General features: G+C 39.5%; 2 protein-coding genes across 2 annotated transcripts; one reads left to right on the top strand and one right to left on the bottom strand.

The window, feature by feature from the left end:
- Positions 1 to 7,491: 7,491 nt before the first annotated feature.
- LOC128204535 (multiple epidermal growth factor-like domains protein 10) lies at positions 7,492 to 19,924 on the bottom strand. The gene is made up of 4 exons (XM_052905948.1): positions 19,915 to 19,924; positions 9,097 to 9,861; positions 8,415 to 8,543; positions 7,492 to 7,607 (listed from the first exon to the last, which is right to left on the bottom strand). Exons 1-4 carry the CDS (start codon positions 19,922 to 19,924, stop codon positions 7,492 to 7,494), a joined length of 1,020 nt encoding a protein of 339 aa, XP_052761908.1.
- Positions 19,925 to 21,296: 1,372 nt separating this feature from the next.
- LOC128205218 (uncharacterized) lies at positions 21,297 to 22,512 on the top strand. The gene is made up of 2 exons (XM_052906720.1): positions 21,297 to 21,944; positions 22,497 to 22,512. The coding sequence occupies exon 1, from the start codon at positions 21,303 to 21,305 to the stop codon at positions 21,915 to 21,917; it is 615 nt and encodes a 204-aa protein (XP_052762680.1). The 5' UTR covers positions 21,297 to 21,302; the 3' UTR covers positions 21,918 to 21,944; positions 22,497 to 22,512.
- Positions 22,513 to 23,338: the final 826 nt, after the last annotated feature.

Below are 23,338 nucleotides of genomic sequence, written 5' to 3'. Positions count from 1 at the left end.
AGACATTAAATTCAGAATCCTAGCAGAAAATATTCATCTTTTTTGGGGGGAATATTACCAAATATTTGTGACTTTTCATAGTTGAAGAATATTTTATAAAATCTCTCGGCATAGTATCGATTATTTTGGGAATGTTCCCACAAATGTTGAAACCCCCACCACAACTGTCAATTCTATACTACAAAGTGTTTGGAAATATTTTCAAAATGTTTTGGTAATGTTACCAAATTTTCAAGATCAAATTGGTAATATTCCCAGAAAACCTGGCATACTATGGATACTTTTGGGAATATTACCAGAAATGTTATAAACCACACTATAACTCTTCAATACTATACTATGAAGTGTTTGGTAATATTCCCAAAGATATTTCTAATCCTACAGAAATGCTTTGAGGACATTACAAAGGGTTTCTGTTGAATAAAAATGTTACCATGCTGAAAAGGGAAAGTTGCGTTTTCCCTTTTCATTTTGCGGTTTGTTTTAATTCCTCAAATATACGTGAGGATTAGCCATTTCCTAAATAGCTCTAGGAAAATTAAACAAATAATTGAGTATACTACATATTTCAAATTTATAATAAAATTATTTTCAAAAACTTTCCAAAATATATCATAAGTTGTCTTTCTGGATAATTGGCACGAGTGGTAACGATTCTGATATAACAAATTTCTTAACTGTTAAACCAATAGAGAGACTTACTTTAGTAACAAGAGCCCGCGACAAACACATGAATGCTGACTTCGATTTGATATAAAAGTATGCTTTCGTTAAAAGATATATATTAAATTATCAAGAGGTGGTCATATTTCGATTAAGCATCATATCAATTTCCATACAGACCTTCATTATTACACATTACCCAATGCATTTGTTTTACACAGTTTAATTAATTATATAAATACCCAATGCAATGGTTTAACGCAGTTGATAATTACTTACAATAATCAACGCAATGGTTTTTTAAAGAATTCATAATGCATAATTATGAAACCGAAGAATGTTTCATGTTGACAAATTAAGAATTGAATAACATGATGCCATACGTCTTTTGAACACTACCTGTAAACACTATGTCTAATTGCAAAATATGTCGACAAAAGGTTTACTTTGTTCAACCTAACCTAATGAACAAAAACATTTGAATGCTTACAAATACCAATCCCATGTTGTCATATCTGCCCAAATTATATACACAGAGTATATACATTTCATTAGGCATTATACAATAATTATATGTCACCATGGTCTAGGAGATACTGCCTGTAGACTGATAGGAAACAAATTTGTTCTCTAATGCAGGCGTAACATTTGTGTTTATTTATTTGATCTGTTCTTGGTTTTAAAAAAATGAATTATTTTCATTATTTATGCGAAAAATTGTTTACGCACTCAATCACTCACTCATGTCCTGTCTAAAAATTACCACATGTCTTCAAGATATCAGAGAGTTGACCGTGATAACTGCATAATATATCACTTACGAGTCTCTTTTTTTAACTTATTTGTATTATGACTTTGATAAACTAATAGGTAAAAAAGATAAGTACATCTTATTTTTGTCATATAAGGCCTTGAATAAACTATGAGAAAGGCAGGAGGGTAAAACCTCTTTTGCAGCATCAAATTATTTTCTAATCCATAAAGCGCGAAAATGTTCAAATATGTATGAGAAAGATAAAGCATGTACTGTATAAATGTTCAAACAAAACAAATTGATTCTTATACAGACTCTTTGAGTGAATAAGCGGAAGAGGTCTTCTCCCAAACCAGGGGACACGCATCCCTGTCCTTGTTTAAGCTTCAATCTCTATTAGTACAGTACCAACCCGGTTCAATACTTTCAGTTAAATCCAGCCATCAGCCATGCTGTTGGTTGAAATTGCCGTCCATCTTTTTAGTAACAATCTTTTACCAGGCCATGATGTTGATTGGCGGGTGGGGACACCAATCCCCGTCCTTATTTTTAGTTGAAATCACTAACACAGACCACATGGAGCCTCACAAGTCTGGGGCACACAAAGCCGGCACCCTCCCCGTCCAGGACACGGTGCGGCTCCCGAAACCTCTTTATCCTTCATTACCTCAATCAGACATGCTACTGGTTGAAAAGCGTTCGCACATCTCAGACATGGTGTTTGATCAGTACCCGCACATTCCCTATTTTCAGTCACAATCTCTCAGTTAACCATAGTTTTCCAAGAGATGTTAAGGTAAGATGCGGTTTTTCATGTTGCTAGGATGATAACTATTTTACAAATTGTTTACTTTTATGAAATCCATTCTATAATTGACAGTTTTATACTTAATGTAGGTTTTCTAAAAATAATTATAAGATATCTGCTATCTTTGTTAGTTTTGGGCACACCAGATTGATTTTTCATTCTACGGAGTAACCGCACCTATTTATACTTGTTTTGTGCGACCTCACTTACCTTTAAACCGGATTGTTTTGTGGCTATTTACTTTTTTCAAGCTGCCAATCAATCGATAAGAATTTTCTTACACAGTGGCTCTAGTGGTTTGTCGTTTGGCGGCGAAAGGATATTGGCGTGAATGCACGCGGTTATTGTGCTGTGGTATTGAAGAAGATTAAGGGCGTTGTTCACAACTGGAGCCGTTCATTTGGCAACGATGATGCAGCGATGTTTTGTTTTTATGTTCAGTATGTCCCACGCGCCAACCTTTGTTTTATGAGAATTTGTAGCTTAAAATAATTTTGCACAATGAATATACTATCATATTTTTTTTTATTTTAAAGGCAAAATACGTGCTGGGTTCTCGTTTAAGCAAATGAAAATGGCAAACGTATACATTGATGTTCTGCCTTCTAAATTCTTTAAGGATGCACAGTTAAACGTGTAGAGGCCGAAGAAAACTGAAAAAAACGTAACTATCGGTAATGTTCACACCAATCGTATTTATTGAGATGATTCAGTGTATCAATAGTTAAATACGTGCTCCTTGCTGAATTGATGGATTTAAACCGATGACTTCCGAATTTACGCCATATATAAATGACATCTAAACCCCAAGGCTTCTAAAACAGAGGTATCACATTTTCCTGGACTTAGGATTTCAATATTGAAAATACACGCCATTAGTGCATTTTATTTTCATTCTTGTTATGTTCTTTGTACGGTAAAGATTCCCTACTACGTTGTTATAGGTGATATGACACGCAAGATAAGGCCATAATGAAGCCTACAGACACTTGGTGACCTCACACTCTCATGTGTTTGTCCTAGGTACATACACATTCTGGTGAGTATCGTTCAATACATCGATCCGAGATGCCAAGACAAGCTCCGCCCCCTTAGATATTGTTACTACGCGCCCCAAGCGTAAATTCAAAATGGCGACTCTCGCTGCTACGAAAGCATCTGAATCCGATTCTCTTGCGAAGGTTCCGGACAATATATCAGTTAAACATTTACCAGATCAAGCCAAATTATCGGGAAATGTGTTAGAAAAGGGATTAAATTACTTTCTACAAGGTTATATTTATGACATTAAATTTTTGGAAGAGGAAAATATCTGCCATGTAACCGTGAGATGCTGGCCTTCAATGAGAAAAAACGACAAGCCTCATATATGTTAAGTGTCGATGTGTAGAGGGATTCCATACGATATACGTTTTGCTCATGAAAGGCAGGGTATGTGGATTTCCAATTGTATTTAACAAGTTTTGTTATACTAGTAGCTTTATTCTTAAATATACATTGTGTAATATAAGAATTTTAGATCGCCATTTTTTTTTTACATTTCATGCCGTAAAACGGAATGCGAAAAAAAATATTTGCAAGCCGTCGAGAAGAGAAAGAAGTAATATACTGTATGTTGTATTTCAATTTATTGGTTTTCATATTTCTAGTTACTGCCTCGTTTTAGACATTTAACATCTAGAAAGTCAAATGACACTTCACGGGTCAGTGTAGGATAAACACATGCCAATTTCACAGCATGATATCATGCTTTTGTTTTGATAAGTTCTGTCAACAATTTCTGTCTTCATTTTTTATAGATTGAGCGATCATTGTTCACACGTGGTTGGCTTAATCAAGTCCATTCAGGAACTCAAGTTGCACAACTTCACCCATGTTCCTGATCAACAAAGTTACACAAGTATTCCCCAACAATGGAATGTGCCAAAGGGATCAAAGATCAAGCCAGTTCCAGTGAACCAAGTCATAGTAGCACAGTCGGAAAAGGAAACCTGTCGTTTGCCAGATAGAATAAGATACACAGACCAAGTTTACAAATTTTAAAATTAATTAAATAAATGAACTACAAACACACAATTCACTTCACAATGCTTTATTCCAAACATTTTGGGGAGTGTTCTTGAAGATGTTATTCTCAAGCCATCAGCTGATAATGTGTCAGGATACTCTTTAGATGGTCCATTTCCTCCATGAAAGTGTTTAAATATGCATAATAGTAAAATATAATTAGTGTGACAAGACTCCACAATGCCAGTCAGTTACATATTATACAATAAAACAGTAGTTAAAACTTGACACATTCATAACCTGATGGAAACTGTTTAAGGTTTCAACTAGCATGATCATGGAGGTCAATATTTAGGACACAAGAAAGTCAACATAATAAACATTTGCAGAATTCAGAATTATAATTGAAATGATTGTATTTTGATCGTTTTACGATAAAACCAAATTTGAATTTACTAACCTTCGAGCAGACATCTTCGTGCTGGTTTATCCTGTTAACATTCAGTTTCTCGTGTGGCCGTCCACAGGCTTTAATCCAGCATTTGCACTTCTCAATGTCGGATTATAGGTCGGAAATCGTTTAAATCGGCCTCCATTTAGTCCCTCCGGATACCTTTCATCCGCATAACATATTCTCCATCCGCATCGTTTAACCATTTTCACAAATAAGTCTTAAAACGTCAATAAAATGTCCGGTTGTAAACAGTTATCGCTGCTGTGTGTGTGGGTAAAGATGGCGGACGGGACTCGGTGAATAATTTGCAGCTTTCTCATTGGCCAATAATGATTAGTTTGATTGACAGGTCGGATCGATGTATAGCCTTCTTGTCTCAACCAATATAAAGACAAAATTAATTCTGATTAATATGTTTTATTCATTCAAGTGCATCAGTTGCTCAGAGATATACACCACTTCCTACCGAATTCAAACTGCAAATGCATTATTCTTTATAAAGTTCAACAATTGATACATATTAAATCGTACTTGTATATGTCTTATACAAATCGATATATATCAGTTATGAGTATACAATATAGATGATACGAACCATGTGTAAGTACATTTGTGAGATGATTTTGATACAAGTGTTGTAATTATTTGAAATGTGAATGTGTTAGCATTTTCATTACTTTCACAGGTAAGATTTATTAACCAAACATCAAGAATGCCATGGCCAATGTTGACAAATAAATATACCACAGAGTTTTGCAGTTTTGCAGTTGATTCAATGCGTATATATAACAAAATTCAACAATTAATAAATATAATAACTAAATATCAAATATTAATATACACCAACTACAGTTTATTAAATGGAAATATTATTATATTTTTATATAAGATCATTGTATATTAATGAATTCAACAATCATATGTTACATGTAATTGAAATGTTATATTATCTAAATTATAAAATATTATTTGTAAAATGTTAACATAACTATTTACTTATGTCTTAATAATATCAACATTCCTATTTGTTCAAATCAAGTGTTCATAATATGATGTCTATTTGGAGCACTCATTCAAATTACTATGTAAATTGGATGTCTAGATTATTTGAATATCAAAATTAACCTTATATCCGTTACTAAGCGTAGGCCATTATATTTAACAAAGCTAGTATACATTAAAAAAAATTAAACAAGATCTACCATATTTCTAATTTCTGTTAAAATTAAACAGAACGGATAAAATGTTTGAAAGAAATACTTTGAAATGTCAGTTTTGTTTTTGTTTTATTTTACTACATTTGTATATAATGTCCTTCACAAATTGTTTCAGATCAAAACTGTCATATATATTTAAGTAAATGTTTGTATTCTTACTATGTTTAAGCAGAAAATGTAAATTTGAAAACATAATACAATAGAACTACAGTCGCTCGCCCAGTTCCAAATGCACAAGGCCTACTAGACTTAAACTGTATATACAAATATAACAAGTTTGGTTGGTTAAACGCTAAGCCCCTGATATACATTATAAATAGTTAACAGCCAATCGTAACGTTCCTTTTTTCGAATTGTTTGATATCCGTTGAAATACTAATATGTTTCGGAATAAATTGTTAAACCAGGAGTGATGAAATTGTTTATATGGTTTTGAACATTGCTTTGTATTCGTGAATTTTCCAAACTTGCATTATTTATATCGTACGCTCGCTGAAAAGATGAAACAACATATAAACAGATACGGGTATGATTCCAATTTTAAAGTATAATAATGTTAGAAGCTTCTTCAGTAATTAAAGATGTGAATACAATTTGGTAAACGTATACTTTATATGTAACTAGCAGAAATTTAAAACGCTAAGGTAGATTGCAATTCAAACAGAACACATACCAAAGACCTAGGATAGGATAAGACGCATTTTGACTCAGAAGACAGCAACAATTCAAAATCATTTTTCTTTCTCACCAAATAAGTGCATTAATTCATTAATTGGACACATGCAATAACAACCCCCACCCCACCTCCTTGCACACACACAATCCCGACACACACAAAAATACATACCCACTAATTTTGAAACAAATCAAACTAAAAATAGGGCAATTATTCCCCCCAAAATTGTATTTTCAACTTTAATTTATAGGTTCTTTAAAACAGGTTCATGGTTACCTTTTCGATGCTAGGCCTGTTCAAGTAATTTCTTTTGAACTAGTTATATTCATACTGTAAACAACCATGTTGCAAGTTAAAGCATTGCAGATCTAAAATGTCTCTATAAAACGCTGGAAAGTACAATGTTGTAAGACAATTCTAAAAACCACACGTAGGTCGTGCGTTGGATGTTCTGGGGGGGGGGGTTGCATTATGTTGTAGTGTTTGTTTGGATTTTCGTAGTGTGGCTTTAGAACTACATTTACAATTTAAGTTCCATTTTGTCAGAAAGGGAACCAGAGAATTTTACTGGACAAGCCAAGCATCCTTAAATGTATCTACTATCCTGTTTGAATGTTGAGGCAGCCGACAGCAGTGCTTACTAAAACCAGCTTGTGAGCGCTTAACCCCAGTCGTGTAAACACATTTCCCAACTGCTAAAAACATACGGGTACAAAAGAAGACGTCCTACAAAAATACCTGTTGCATGTATATAAACATTGTTTTGAAATAAGCTAAATATTTCACGATGCATATCAAAACTAAGACTGTAACAATACATAAACTATCGAAGTACACGTTTGACTTTTCAGTTTGTAAATAAAATGTCTCGTAACATCACAATTATCATGCAAATACTTAAAATTATAGCTTCTACTCTGAAATCACGGAATAATTTTCGTCAGCATTCATGTATGTTGGTTCGTTTGCTTGTCTTTGTAACTGTCCGTAGTTCATCTCGGTTCCACGCTGATCTTCCTGTTCTGTTACTGAAGTATAACACATCTAACAGATTGCAATGGAAATAATATCATACCCATATAGTGCATCCAACAGATGTCAAAAGAAATAATTACATTCCCATAAAGTTCATCTAACATATGTCAAAAGAAACAATTACATTCACATATAGTGCATCTAACTGATTTCAAGGGTAATAATTACATACCCATATAGTGCATCTAACATATGTCAAAAGAAATAATTACATTCCCATATAGTGCATCTAAGATATTGCAAGGGTAATAATCACCTTCCCATACAGTGCATCTAACAGATGTCAAAAGAGATAATTACATTCCCATATAGTGCATCTAACATATGTCAAAAGAAATAATTACGTTCCCATAAAGTGCATCTAAAATATGTCAAAAGAAATAATTACATTACCATATAACGCATCTCACATATTTTAGGGAAGATAATAACATTCTCGTGTATCATATCAAACATATTTCAAGGGAAATAAGAACATTCACATATAGCGCATCGAACAGATTTCAAGAGCACTAATAACATCCCCATATTGTACATCGTTCATATTTCAAGGGAACTAAATGCATTTCCATATAGCACATCTAACTGATTTCAAGGAAATTTAAACATGTCCATATGCCTGTGTGTATTAAGCAGGAGCTATAATACGTTGTTTTATGAACATTTACTAAGTGCGTCCAGTTAATTTATTATTTTGAAATTGAAATTTGTGAATATAAGTATATACACCATGTATACAATATATATCTGATGTAATTTATTTTAAAAATTAATATTAAAACTTATATAACTTTATATACCTGATGGTGTAGACAGCCGTCTGTTCCACAGGTAGCAACCAGCAGCTGTGCAAATAAGTAAAATGCCCAAAACTCCAGATAAAGCTGCGAGAGCACTAATTGTGGAAGAACCAATGTAAATTCTTCTTTCTGAAAAACAAATCAACCATATGATCACCAACAAGCAGCAAACTACAGTACAAGACTTCAAAGTGATTATGTGTATTGCTGCGTTAAGATGTATTTCATATTTTCGACATCTTTCTGAATTAAATACATACACTTTCCTGTCCTGTTTGTATAATAATGATAAAATATCAACATTTTGAATATTGGGCATTGAGTGCATATTAAAATAATCGTGTAAATTAGAGGTAAAACGTCTGATCAAAATAATAAAGGAGAATATTCGTTGTTTAGATAATTTACTAGCAGCAACGAGGATAAAATAACATCGAGAACGCAATCAAAAATATCAAAGTATCAAAATACCACATTCGTGTAAGTAACTGATGTTTAAATCATATTCCGGTATTTGAATTTTAAATTATCCATAGATGCAAGTATGCCTTGAAACGATTTTGAACATTGAAAACCCTGTCAATATCTAAACAAACTATACTTTACTTATAAAAACATAGTAAAGTACAAAACTTTTTCGAGAAAAATCTGCTGAAAAAAAGACATTCACAAAGCCCATTACCTTTGTCCCATAACGATGTGGTACATCCTACACTACATTTCCTGTCACAGTTAACACCGTATCTTCCATCCGCACATGCATCACATTTCGCTGTAACGAAGTTTGGGCGACACGAACAAGTACCGTCATCTGAGCACAATCCGTTAACACATCCTTCAGAACAGGAAACATTGCAGTATGCCCCGTAATATCCTGACTGACATGCACTGCATGTACTTTCTGTAAACCCAGATCGACATTTGCAACTTCCGTCATTATTACAAACACCATCATGACATCCCGGGGAACAAGGTGTTTGACAGAAGGTACTTCTACCATAGAATCCCGTTTTACAAGAAGTACAATCAGTTTCAGTCGAACAACGGCAGTTATGATGAGTGCAATTGTGTGTACAATCGGAACCGTATTTCCCTTGTATGCACGTCTCACATTTTGTTCCTTCGAAGTTTGCTGTACATTGACTACATGTTCCATTCTCATAGCAGGCTCCCCTATCACACCCGACTGGGCACTTCTTGCTACACGCACTAGTTGTATCATAAAATGAAGTCTTGCAGCTGTAACATGGACAACCTGTTGCTCGACTGCACGTAGAACAGTTACCGGGACAAGGTGTATTGCATGTATTGCCAAACTGTCCATTAACGCAGCCATCATAGCAATAGCCGTTTCCTTGGTCACATCGTGCATTCCCTCCAATACAACACAAGCATCTCAGCCCAAGCCAACAATACTTGTCTACAAGTTTATCTCTAAAGAAATCCCCTGAAAGATAATCGTTTCAAACAGTCAACCACGTCTATAATATATTTAACTAGAGACAAAGTCAAGGGCCCAGACGACAATGAACTAGAGACACAAGTCAAGGACCCAAACGACAATGAACAAGAGACACAATCAAGGACCAAATGACAATGAACTGGAGACACAAGTCAAGGGCCCAGACGACATGAACTAGAGACACAAGTCAAGGGCCCAGACGACAATGAACAAGAGACACAAGTCAAGGGCCCAAAGGACAATGAACTAGAGACACAAGTCAAGGGCCCAGACGACAATGAACAAGAGACACAAGTCAAGGTCCCAAAGGACAAATTACTAGAGACACAAGGCAAGGGCCCAGACGACAATTACTAGAGACACAAGGCAAGGGCCCAAACGACAATTTACTAGAGATACAAGGCAATGGCCTAAACGACAATGAACTAGAGACACAAGGCAAGGGCCCAAACGACAATGAACTATAGACACAAGGCAAGGGCCCAAACGACAATGAACTAGAGACACAAGGCAAGGGCCCAGACGACAATGAACTAGAGATACAAGTCAAGGGCCCATACGAAAATGAAATAGAGACACAAGTCATGGGCACAAAGGGCAATAAACTAGAGACACAAGGCAAGGGCCCAAACGACAATGAACTAGAGACACAAGGCAAGGGCCCATACGACAATGAACTAGAGACACAAGGCAATGGCCGAAACGACAATGAACTAGAGACACAAGGCAAGGGCCCAGACGACAATGAGCTAGAGACACAAGGCGATGGCCCAAACGACAATGAACTAGAGACACAAGGCAATGGCACAATTGACAATGAACTAGAGACACAAGGCAAGGGCCCAAACGACAATGAACTAGAGACACAAGGCAAGGGCCCAGACGATAATGAACTAGAGACACAAGGCAAGGGCCCAAACGACAATTAACAAGAGACACAAGTCAAGGGCCAAGACGACAATGAACAAGAGACACAAGTCAAGGGCCCAAATGACAAGTAACTAGAGACAAAAGTCAAGGGCCCAGACGACAATGAACTAGAGACACAAGTCAAGGACCCAAACGACAATGAACAAGAGACACAAGTCAAGGACCCAAATGACAATGAACTGGAGACACAAGTCAAGGGCCCAGACGACAATGAACTAGAGACACAAGTCAAGGGCCCAGACGACAATGAACAAGAGACACAAGTCAAGGGCCCAAAGGACAATGAACTAGAGACACAAGGCAAGGACCCAGACGACAATTAACTAGAGACACAAGGAAAGGGCCCAAACGACAATTTACTAGAGATACAAGGCAATGACCCAAACGACAATGAACTAGAGACACAAGGCAAGGGCCCAAACGACAATGAACTATAGACACAAGGCAAGGGCCCAAACGACAATGAACTAGAGACACAAGGCAAGGGCCCAGACGACAATGAACAAGAGACACAAATCAAGGGCCCAGACGAATATGAACTAGAGACACAAGTCATGGGCGCATAGGGCAATAAACTAGAGACACAAGGCAAGGGCCCAAACGACAATGAACTAGATACACAAGGCAAGGGCCCACACGACAATAAACTAGAGACACAAGGCAATGGCCGAAACGACAATGAACTAGAGACACAAGGCAAGGGCCCAGACGACAATGAGCTAGAGACACAAGTAAAGGGCCCAAACGACAATGAACTAGAGACACAAGGCAATGGCAAAATTGACAATGGACTAGAGACACAAGGCAAGGGCCCAAACGACAATTTACTAGAGACACAAGGCAAGGGCCCAGACGATAATGAACTAGAGACACAAGGCAAGGGCCCAAACGACAATTAACAAGAGACACAAGTCAAGGGCCCAGACGACAATGAACAAGAGACACAAGGCAAGGGCCCAAACGACAATTTACTAGAGACACAAGGCAAGGGTCCAAACGACAATGAACTAGAGACACAAGGCAAGGGCTCAGACGACAATTAACTAGAGACACAAGGCAAGAGCCAAGACGACAATGAACTAGAGACACAAGGCAAAGGCCTAAACGACAATTGACTAGAGACACAAGGCAAATGCCAAAACTACAATTGACTAGAGACACAAGTCAAGGGCCCAAACGACAATTAACTAGAGACACAAGGCAAGGGCCCAAACGACAATTAACTAGAGACACAAGTCAAGGGCCCAGACGACAATGAACTAGAAACACAAGGCAAGCGCCCAAACGTCAATGAACTAGAGACAGAAGTCAAGGGCCCAGACGACAATGAACTAGAGACACAAGTCAAGGGCCCAAACGACAAGTAACTGGAGACACAAGGCAAGGGCCCAGACGACAATTAACTAGAGACACAAGGCAAGGGCCCAGGCGACAATTAACTAGAGACACAAGGCAAGGGCCCAGACGACAATTAACTAGAGACACAAGGCAAGGGCCCAGACGACAATTAACTAGAGACACAAAGCAAGGCCCCAAACGACAATTGACTAGAGACACAGGGCAAGGGCCCAGACGACAATGAACTATAGACACAAGGCAAGGGCCCAAACGACAATGAACTAGAGACACAAGGCAAGGGCCCAGACGACAAAGAATTAGAGACACAAGGCAAGGGCCCAAACGACAATGAACTAGAGACACAAGGCAAGGGCCCAGACGACAATGAACTAAAGACACAAGGGAAAGGCCCAATCGACAATGAACTAGAGACACAAGGCAAGGGCCCAAACGAAAATGAACTAGAGACACAAGGCAAGGGCCCAAACGACAATGAACTAGAGACACAAGTCAAGTGCACAAACGACAATGAACTAGAGACACAAGGCAAGGGCCCAAACAACAATGAACTAGAGACATAATGCAAGGGCCCAAACGACAATTAACTAGAGACACAAGGCAAGGGCCCAAACGACAATTAACTAGAGACACAAGGCAAGGGCACAAACGACAATGAACTAGAGACACAAGGCAAGGGTCCAAACGACAATGAACCAGAGACACAAGGCAAGGGCCCAGATGACAATGAACCAAAGACACTAGGCAAGGGCCTAGACGACAATGAACTAGAGACACAATGCAAGGGCCCAGACGACAATGAACTAGAGACACAAGGCAAGGTCCCAAACGACAATGAACCAGAGACACAAGGCAAGGATCCAAACGACAATGAACCAGAGACACAAGGCAAGGGCCCAGATGACAATGAACCAGAGACACTAGGCAAGGGCCTAGACGACAATGAACTAGAGACACAATGCAAGGGCCCAGACGACAATGAACTAGAGACACAAGGCAAGGTCCCAAACGACAAAGAACTAGAGACACAAGTCAAGGGCCCAGACGACAATGAACTAGAGACACAAGGCAAGGGCCCAGACGACAATTAACTAGAGACACTAGGCAAGGGTCCAAACGACAATGGACTAGAGACACAAGGCAAGGGCCCAAACGACAATGAACTAGAGACACAAGGCAAGGGCCCAAACGACAATGAACTAGAGACACAAGTCAAGGGCCCAGACGACAATTAACTAGAGACACAAGTCAAGGGCCCAAATGACAATTAACTAGAGACAGAAGTCAAGGGCCCAGACGACAATTAACTAGAGACACAAGTCAAGGGCCCAAACGACAATGAACTAGAGACACAAGGCAAGGGTCCAAACAACAATGAACTAGAGACACAAGGCAAGGGCCCAAACGACAAAGAACTAGAGACACAAGGCAAGGGCCCAAACGACAATGAACTAGAGACACAATGCAAGGGCCCAAACGACAATGAACTAGAGACACAAGGCAAGGGCCCAGACGACAATGAACTAGAGACACAAGTCAAGGCCAAACGACAATGAACTAGAGACACAAGGCAAGGGCCCAGACGACAATGAACTAGAGACACAAGGCAAGGGCCCAAACGATAATGAACTAGAGACACAAGGCAAGGGCCCAAACGAAAATTAACTAGGGACACAAGGCAAGGGCCCAAACGTCAATTAACTATAGAAACAAAGCAAGGGTCCAGACGACAATTAACTAGAGACACAAGGCAAGGGCCCAAACGACAATGAACTAGAGATACAAATCAAGGGCCCAAACGACAATTAACTAGAGACACAAGGCAAGGGCCCAAACGAAAATTTACTAGAGACACAAGGCAAGGGCCCAAACGACAATGAACTAGAGACACAAGGCAATGGCCCAGACGACATTTAACTAGAGACACGAGGCAAGGGCCCAGACGACAATGAACTAGAGACACAAGGCAAGGGCCCAAACGTCAATGAACTAGAGACACAAGGCAAGGGCCCAGACGACAATGAACTAGAGACACAAGGCAAGGGCCCAAACGACAATGAACTAGAGACACAAGGCAAGGGCCCGGACGAAAATGCACTAGAGACACAAGGCAAGGGCCCAAACGACAATGAACTCGAGACACAAGGCAATGGCACAAACGACAATGAACTAGAGACACAATACAAGGGCCCAAACGACAATGAACTACAGACACATGTCAAGGGCCCAAACGACAATGAACTAGAGAAACAAGGCAAGGGCCCAAACGACAATGAACTAGAGACACAAGGCAAGGGTCCAAACGACAATGAACCAGAGACACTAGGCAAGGGCCTAGACGACAATGAACTAGAGACACAAGGCAAGGGCCCAGACGACAAGGAACTAGAGACACAAGGCAAGGTCCCAAACGACAAAGAACTAGAGACACAAGTCAAGGGCACAAACGACAATGAACTAGAGACACAAGGCAAGGGCCCAAACGACAATAAACTAGAGACACAAGGCAAGGGCCCAGACGACAATGAACTAGAGACACAAGGCAATGGCCCAGACGATAATGAACAAGAGACACAAGGCAAGGGCCCAAACGACAATTAACTAGAGAAACAAGGCAAGGGCCCAGACGACAATTAACTAGAGACACAAGGAAAGGGCCCAAACGACAATTAAATAGAGACACAAGGCAAGGGCCCAGACGACAATGTACTAGAGACACAAGGCAAGGGCCCAGACGACAATGATATAGAGACACAAGGCAAGGGCCCAAATGACAATGAACTAGAGACACAAGGCAAGGGCCCAAACGACAATGAACTAGAGACACAAGGCAAGGGCCCAGACAATGAACTAGAGACACAAGGCACGGGCCCAAACGACAATGAACTAGAGACACAAGGCAAGGGCCGAAACAAAAATTAACTAGGGACACAAGGCAAGGCCCCAAACGACAATGAACTAGAGACACAAGGCAAGGGCCCAAAAGACAATAAATTAAAGACACAATATGGGCCCAAACGTCAATGAACTAGAGACACAAGGCAAGGGCCCAGACAACAATGAACTAGAGACACAAGGCAAGGGCCCAAACAACAATGAACTAGAAACACAAGGCAAGGGCCCAGACGACAATTAACTAGAGACACAAGGCAAGGGCACAAACGACAATGAACTAGAGACACAAGGCAAGGGCCCAAACGACAATGAACTATAGACACAAGGCAAGGGCCAAAACAACAATGAACTAGAGACACAAGGCAAGGGCCCAAACGACAATTAAATAGAGACACAAGGCAAGGGCCCAGACGACAATGAACTAGAGACACAAGGCAATGGCCCAAACGACATTTAACTAGAAATAAAGGCAAGGGCCCAAACGACAATGAACTAGAGACACAAGGCAAGGGCCCAAACGACAATTAACTAGAGACACAAGGCAAGGGCCCAAACGACAATGAACTAGAGACAGAAGGCAAGGGCCCAGACGACAATTAACTATAGACACAAGGCAAGGGCCCAGACGACAATTAACTAGAGACACAAGGCAAGGGTCCAAACGACAATGAACTAGAGACACAAGGCAAGGGCCCAGACGACAATTAACTATAGACACAAGGCAAGGGCCCAGACGACAATTAACTAGAGACACAAGGCAAGGGCCCAGACGACAATGAACTAGAGACACAAGGCAAGGGCCCAAACGAAAATTTACTAGGGACACAAGGCAAGGGCCCAAACGTCAATTAACTATAGACACAAAGCAAGGGCCCAGACGACAATTAACTAGAGACACAAGGCAATGGCCCAAACGACAATGAACTAGAGATACAAAGCAAGGGCCCAAACGACAATGAACTACAGACAAATGTCAAGGGCCCAAACGACAATAAACTAGAGACACAAGGCAATGGACCAGACGACAATGAACTAGAGACACAAGGCAAAGGCCAAAACGACAATGAACTAGAGACACAAGGCAAAGGCCAAAACGACAATGAACTGGAGACACAAGGCAAAGGCCCAAACGAGAATGAACTAGAGACACAAGGCAAGGTCCCAAAAGACAATAAATTAAAGACACAATATGGGCCCAAACGACAATGAACTAGAGACACAAGGCAAGGGCCCAAACAACAATGAACTAGAAACACAAGGCAAGGGACCAGACGACAATTAACTAGAGACACAAGGCAAGGGCCCAAACGACAATGAACTAGAGACACAAGGCAAGGGCCCAAACGACAATTAACTAGAGACACAAGGCAAGGGCCAAAACAACAATGAATTAGAGACACAAGGCAAGGGCCCAAACGACAATTAAATAGAGACACAAGGCAAGGGCCCAGACGACAATGAACTAGAGACACAAGGCAATGGCCCAAACGACAATTAACTAGAAATTAAGGCAAGGGCCCAAACGACAATGAACTAGAGACACAAGGCAAGGGCCCAAACGACAATGAACTAGAGACACAAGGCAAGGGCCCAAACGACAATGAACTAGAGACAGAAGGCAAGGGCCCAGACGACAATTAACAATAGACACAAGGCAAGGGCCCAGACGACAAATAACTAGAGACACAAGGCAAGGGTCCAAACGACAATGAACTAGAGACACAAGGCAAGGGCCCAAACGACAATTAACTATAGACACAAGGCAAGGGCCCAGACGACAATTAATTAGAGACACAAGGCAAGGGCCCAGACGACAATGAACTAGAGACACAAGGCAAGGGCCCAAACGACAATGAACTAGAGACACAAGGCAAGGGCACAGACGACAATGAACTAGAGACACAAGGCAAAGGCACAGACGACAATTAACTAGAGACACTAGGCAAGGGTCCAACCGACAATGAACTAGAGACACAAGGCAAGGGCCCAAACGACAATGAACTAGAGATACAAGGCAAGGGCCCAAACGACAATGAACTAGAGACACAAGTCAAGGGTCCAAACAACAATGAACAAGAGACACAAGGCAAGGATCCAGACGACAATGAACTAGAGACACAAGGCAAGGGCCCAAATGACAATGAACTAGAGACACAAGTCAAGGGCCCAAACGACAATTAACTAGAGACACAAGTCAATGGCCCAGACGACAATTAACTAGGGACACAAGGCAAGGGCCCAGACGACAATTAACTAGAGACACAAGGCAAGGGCCCAGACGACAATTAACTAGAGACACAAGTCAAGGGCCCAAACGACAATCAACTAGAGACACAAGGCAAGGGCCCAAACGACAATTAACTAGAGACACAAGGCAAGGGCCCAAACGACAATGAACTAGAGACACAAGGCAAGGGCCCAGACGACAATGAACTAGAGACACAAGGCAAGGGCCCAAACGACAATGAACTAGAGACACAAGGCAAGGGCCCAAACGACAATGAACTAGAGACACAAGGCAAGGGCCCAAACGACAATGAACTAGAGACACAAGGCAAGGGCCCTGACGACAATGAACTAGAGACACAAGGCAAGGGCCCAAGCGACAATGAACTAGTGACACAAGGCAAGGCCCCCAACGACAATGAACTAGAGACACAAGGCAAGGGCCCAAACGACAATGAACTAGAGACACAAGGCAAGGGCCTTAACGACAATGAACTAGAGACACAAGGCAAGGGCCCAAACGACAATGAACTAGAGACACAATGCAAGGGCCCAAACGTCAATGAACTAGAGACACAAGGCAAGGGCCCAGACGACAATGAACTAGAGACACAAGTCAAGGCCCAAACGACAATCAACTAGAGACACAAGGCAAGGGCCCAGACGACAATGAACTAGAGACACAAGGCAAGGGCCCAAACGACAATGAACTAGAGACACAAGGCAAAGGCCCAAACGAAAATTAACTAGGGACACAAGGCAAGGGCCCAAACGTCAATTAACTATAGACACAAAGCAAGGGCCCAGACGACAATTAACTAGAGACACAAGGCAAGGGCCCAAACGACAATGAACTAGAGATACAAAGCAAGGGCCCAAACGACAATTAACTAGAGACACAAGGCAAGGGCCCAAACGAAAATTTACTAGACACACAAGGCAAGGGCCCAAACGACAATTAACTAGAGACACAAGGCAATGGCCCAGACGACATTTAACTAGAGACACGAGGCAAGGGCCCAGACGACAATGAACTAGAGACACAAGGCAAGGGCCCAAACGTCAATGAACTAGAGACACAAGGCAATGGCCCAGACGACAATGAACTAGAGACACAAGGCAAGGGCCCAAACGACAATGAACTAGAGACACAAGGCAAGGGCCCATACGAATATGCACTAGAGACACAAGGCAAGGGCCCAAACGACAATGAACTCGAGACACAAGGCAATGGCACAAACGACAATGAACTAGAGACACAATACAAGGGCCCAAACGACAATGAACTACAGACACATGTCAAGGGCCCAAACGACAATGAACTAGAGACACAAGGCAATGGACCAGACGACAATGAACTAGAGACACAAGGCAAAGGCCAAAACGACAATGAACTAGAGACACAAGGCAAGGGCCCAGACGACTTTAACTAGAGACACAAGGCAATGGACCAGACGACAATGAACTAGAGACACAAGGCAAAGGCCAAAACGACAATGAACTACAGACACAAGTCAATGGCCCAAACGACAATGAACTAGAGACACAAGGCAATGGACCAGACGACAATGAACTGGAGACACAAGGCTAGGGCCCAAACGACAATGAACTAGAGACACAAGGCAAGGGCCCAAACGACAATAAACTAGAGACACAAGGCAAGGGCCCAAAATAAAAATGAACTAGAGACACAAGGCAAGGGCCCAGGCGACCATGAACTAGAGACACAAGGCAAGGGCCCAAACGACAATGAACGATATAAACAAACATATTAACATTACATACACAAATACCCCCGCCCCCTCAAAAAAGAGAAAAGTTACACCACTTACATAAATAGAAACATTACAAAAAAATGTTGAAAAGTAAATTAAACAGAAGTTAGCCCTCTTCTGAAAACCATCCAAACTATATTCTGTTTATCAATATTTATCAAATTAAAATAGTGCATGGTAGTCTGCGATTAATATTCCAATGAGTGCTGCTCTTGTGTTCTATATGTTAATACTAATTAATACAGTAAATGAATTTATACTAACGTTTTGATAATTTGTCATTGATATGAAATATGTGAGAGAGCACCTTTGAAGCTTTGGGTGATTAACCAGGACGTGATTATTGATAATTGGAAATGGGATGATTACTGATATGAACTTCTCCATGATAACAATCAAGGCAATTACATATTTATTTGGAATAATCTTTATCATCATAATTGTTTAATTACGTATCACTTTCGATGGTTCTAAATTCAAATTAGAAGTGATCGAGCATGCAAAAGGAATACATGTCTTTAACCCTAAGCTTGCATTATTTATTTTGGCATTAAATTCATAGCAATAAGGTGAGTGTGTGTAAATAAAATTAATCGAATCCGTCGTACAAGCTTGAAAACAAGTAATGACCGTTCGCCTTAAAACATGGAGTTTAATTTTTAATAATAGCAAAACAATCTGTATAATTGCAGTAACTTAATAGTCAATTTATTTCTACGTATATGTGTCATAAAATACTGGGCAACAAGATCGTCAGTGTGTAAATTGCTGCCGGAACCTTTGCCTTTGAATGAAACAACACAAAAGAACGCACGCATGCACGAACGCACACACGCAAGCACACGCACACACATACAAACACACATTTTTGATTAATTTATTATTGGGCAAGATATACTTGTAATATTCATGTGAAAAACTTCAAAAACTAGCACAGTAGTCGCAAGCTGAAACATAAACCCCGTATAATAGCACAGAGTCAACGCAAAAGACCTAGAACACAAAACGTAATACAAACAATCGCAAACCGGAAACATGTAACTACAGCACAAAACTCCACAAACAACACCGTATACTTTATAAAAAATAGGGGCTTAACAAGGATTGTTAAGTACCGCCTTGAACCGGTCAGTAAAAAGTCAATTTACTGGGGGTTTACACTAGTTAGTGAGCACAACCTCACTCTTGTCCCTACGTTGACTTGAGGAAACTTAATAATAAAGTTAATGCTTAAAATAAACTTATAGGTAAACCCCAGTTACTATGATTAGGGATATCGACGTTATTTGAACTATTAAAATCGATTTGCGACACTCACTGAGTGTTGAATTTGCTGATGTTTTCTAGATATATTTTCGTACGGATGTTTGACAATTGTATACTAACATAAAGAGTATGCATGTCTTTGTGCATGACTAGATTGGACATATAAAATGGGTTTCGGCATACGCAATTGCCAAATACAGGCATTTATTCTATATCTGGAATATAAATAATGTCTACAGTCTCTAAACAGAACTACTGGTCAGGGGCATGATTGCTTAGAATGATTATTTCAATGTGAAAAAGTTGATATCGATACTATACTTGTCAATATTCAGTCTGAGTTTAGGACTTAGGGCTAGCTTTTGATACGCTTAAAATAATGCACACATAAAGAGGAGAGGGAGTGTTTCTTTATATTGGCGTGTGCGTGTGTGTGCGTGTGTGTGTCCGTGTGCGTGTGAGCGCGCTCGCGTCGTGCGTTTGTTCGTCAATGTGTGCTTGTGTATATGTGTGTTTTCAAACCGATAATGGTACTGCAATCTAAATTAATTTATAATTGAAAATAATAAATGTACGTAAACCTGTACTTTTTGTCTGTTACAGACAACTATATGAACCATCTCCGGGACATAATGATATTTTGGATATTTGGTTTGGTCTGCTTGGCACGATCATGGAAAGATAGTATGTGTTTACTGTGTTTACTGTACAATAATGCGTATGGTTTTATTCATAATTGAAATATGACAAACAATGAAAAACATTAAAATATAAATAGTATATTAATGAATGTTTAAAAACAGTTTGTTTAGTGAAATATATTATAGACGTGGTTGACTGTTTGAAACGATTATCTTTTAGGGGATTTCTTTAGAGATAAACTTGGAGACAGGTATTGTGGGCTGAGATGCTCGTGTTGTATTGGAGGGAATGCACGATGTGACCAAGGAAACGGCTATTGCTATGATGGCTGCGTTAATGGACAGTTTGGCAATACATGCAATACACCTTGTCCCGGTAACTGTTCTACGTGCAGTCGAGCAACAGGTTGTCCATGTTACAGCTGCAAGACTTCATTTTATGATACAACTAGTGCGTGTAGCAAGAAGTGCCCAGTCGGGTGTGATAGGGGAGCCTGCTATGAGAATGGAACATGTAGTCAATGTACAGCAAACTTCGAAGGAACAAAATGTGAGACGTGCATACAAGGGAAATACGGTTCCGATTGTACACACAATTGCACTCATCATAACTGCCGTTGTTCGACTGAAACTGATTGTACTTCTTGTAAAACGGGATTCTATGGTAGAAGTACCTTCTGTCAAACACCTTGTTCCCCGGGATGTCATGATGGTGTTTGTAATAATGACGGAAGTTGCAAATGTCGATCTGGGTTTACAGAAAGTACATGCAGTGCATGTCAGTCAGGATATTACGGGGCATACTGCAATGTTTCCTGTTCTGAAGGATGTGTTAACGGATTGTGCTCAGATGACGGTACTTGTTCGTGTCGCCCAAACTTCATTACAGCGAAATGTGATGCATGTGCGGATGGAAGATACGGTGTTAACTGTGACAGGAAATGTAGTGTAGGATGTACCACATCGTTATGGGACAAAGGTAATGGGCTTTGTGAATGTATTTTTTTCAGCAGATTTTTCTCGAAAAAGTTTTGTACTTTACTATGTTTTTATAAGTAAAGTATAGTTATTTAAATATTGACAGGGTTTTCAATGTTCAAAATCGTTTCAAGGCATACTTGCATCCATGGATAATTTAAAATTCAAATACCGGAATATGCTTTAAACATCAGTTACTTACACGAATGTGGTATTTTGATACTTTGATATTTTTGATTGCGTTCTCGATGTTATTTTATCATCGTTGCTGCTAGTAAATTATCTAAACAACGAATATTCTCCTTTATTACTTTGATCAGACATTTTAACTCTAATTTACACGATTATATTAATATGCACCCAATGCCCAATATCCATAATGTTGATATTTTATCATTATTATACAAACAGGACAGGAAAGTGTATGTATTTAATTCAGAAAGATGTCGAAAATATGAAATACATCTTAACGCAGCAATACACATAAACACTTTGAAGTCTTGTACTGTAGTTTGCTACTTGTTGGTGATCATACGGTTGATTTGTTTTTCAGAAAGAAGAATTTACATTGGTTCTTCCACAATTAGTGCTCTCGCAGCTTTATCTGGAGTTTTGGGCATTTTACTTATTTGCACAGCTGCTGGTTGCTACCTGTGGAACAGACGGCTGTCTACACCATCAGGTATATAAAGTTATATAAGTTTTAATATTAATTTTTGAAATAAATTACATCAGATATATATTATATACATGGTGTATATACTTATATTCACAAATTTCAATTTCAAAATAATAAAATAACTGGACGCACTTAGCAAATGTTCATAAAACACGTATTATAGCTCCTGCTTAATACACACAGGCATATGGACATGTTTAAATTTCCTTGAAATCAGTTAGATGTGCTATATGGAATCGCATTTAGTTCCCTTGAAATATGAAAGATGCACTATATGGGGATGTTATTAGTGCTCTTGAAATTTGTTCGATGCGCTATATGTGAATGTTCTTATTTCCCTTGAAATATGTTTGATGTGATACACGAGAATGTTATTATCTTCCCTAAAATATGTGAGATGCGTTATATGGTAATGTAATTATTTCTTTTGACATATTTTAGATGCACTTTATGGGAATGTAATTATTTCTTTTGACATCTGTTAGATGCACTATATGGGAATGTAATTGTTTCTTTTGACATATGTTAGATGCACTTTATGGGAATGTAATTATTTCTTTTGACATCTGTTGGATGCACTATATGGGTATGTTATTATTTCCATTGCAATCTGTTAGATGTGTTATACTTCAGTAACAGAACAGGAAGATCAGCGTGAAACCGAGATGAACTACGGACAGTTACAAAGACAAGCAAACGAACCAACATACATGAAT

The sequence above is a fragment of the Mya arenaria genome, chromosome 10 (assembly GCF_026914265.1).
Source record: "Mya arenaria isolate MELC-2E11 chromosome 10, ASM2691426v1".
NCBI lineage: Eukaryota > Metazoa > Mollusca > Bivalvia > Myida > Myidae > Mya > Mya arenaria.
This window is presented reverse-complemented; position numbering and strand designations above follow the sequence as displayed.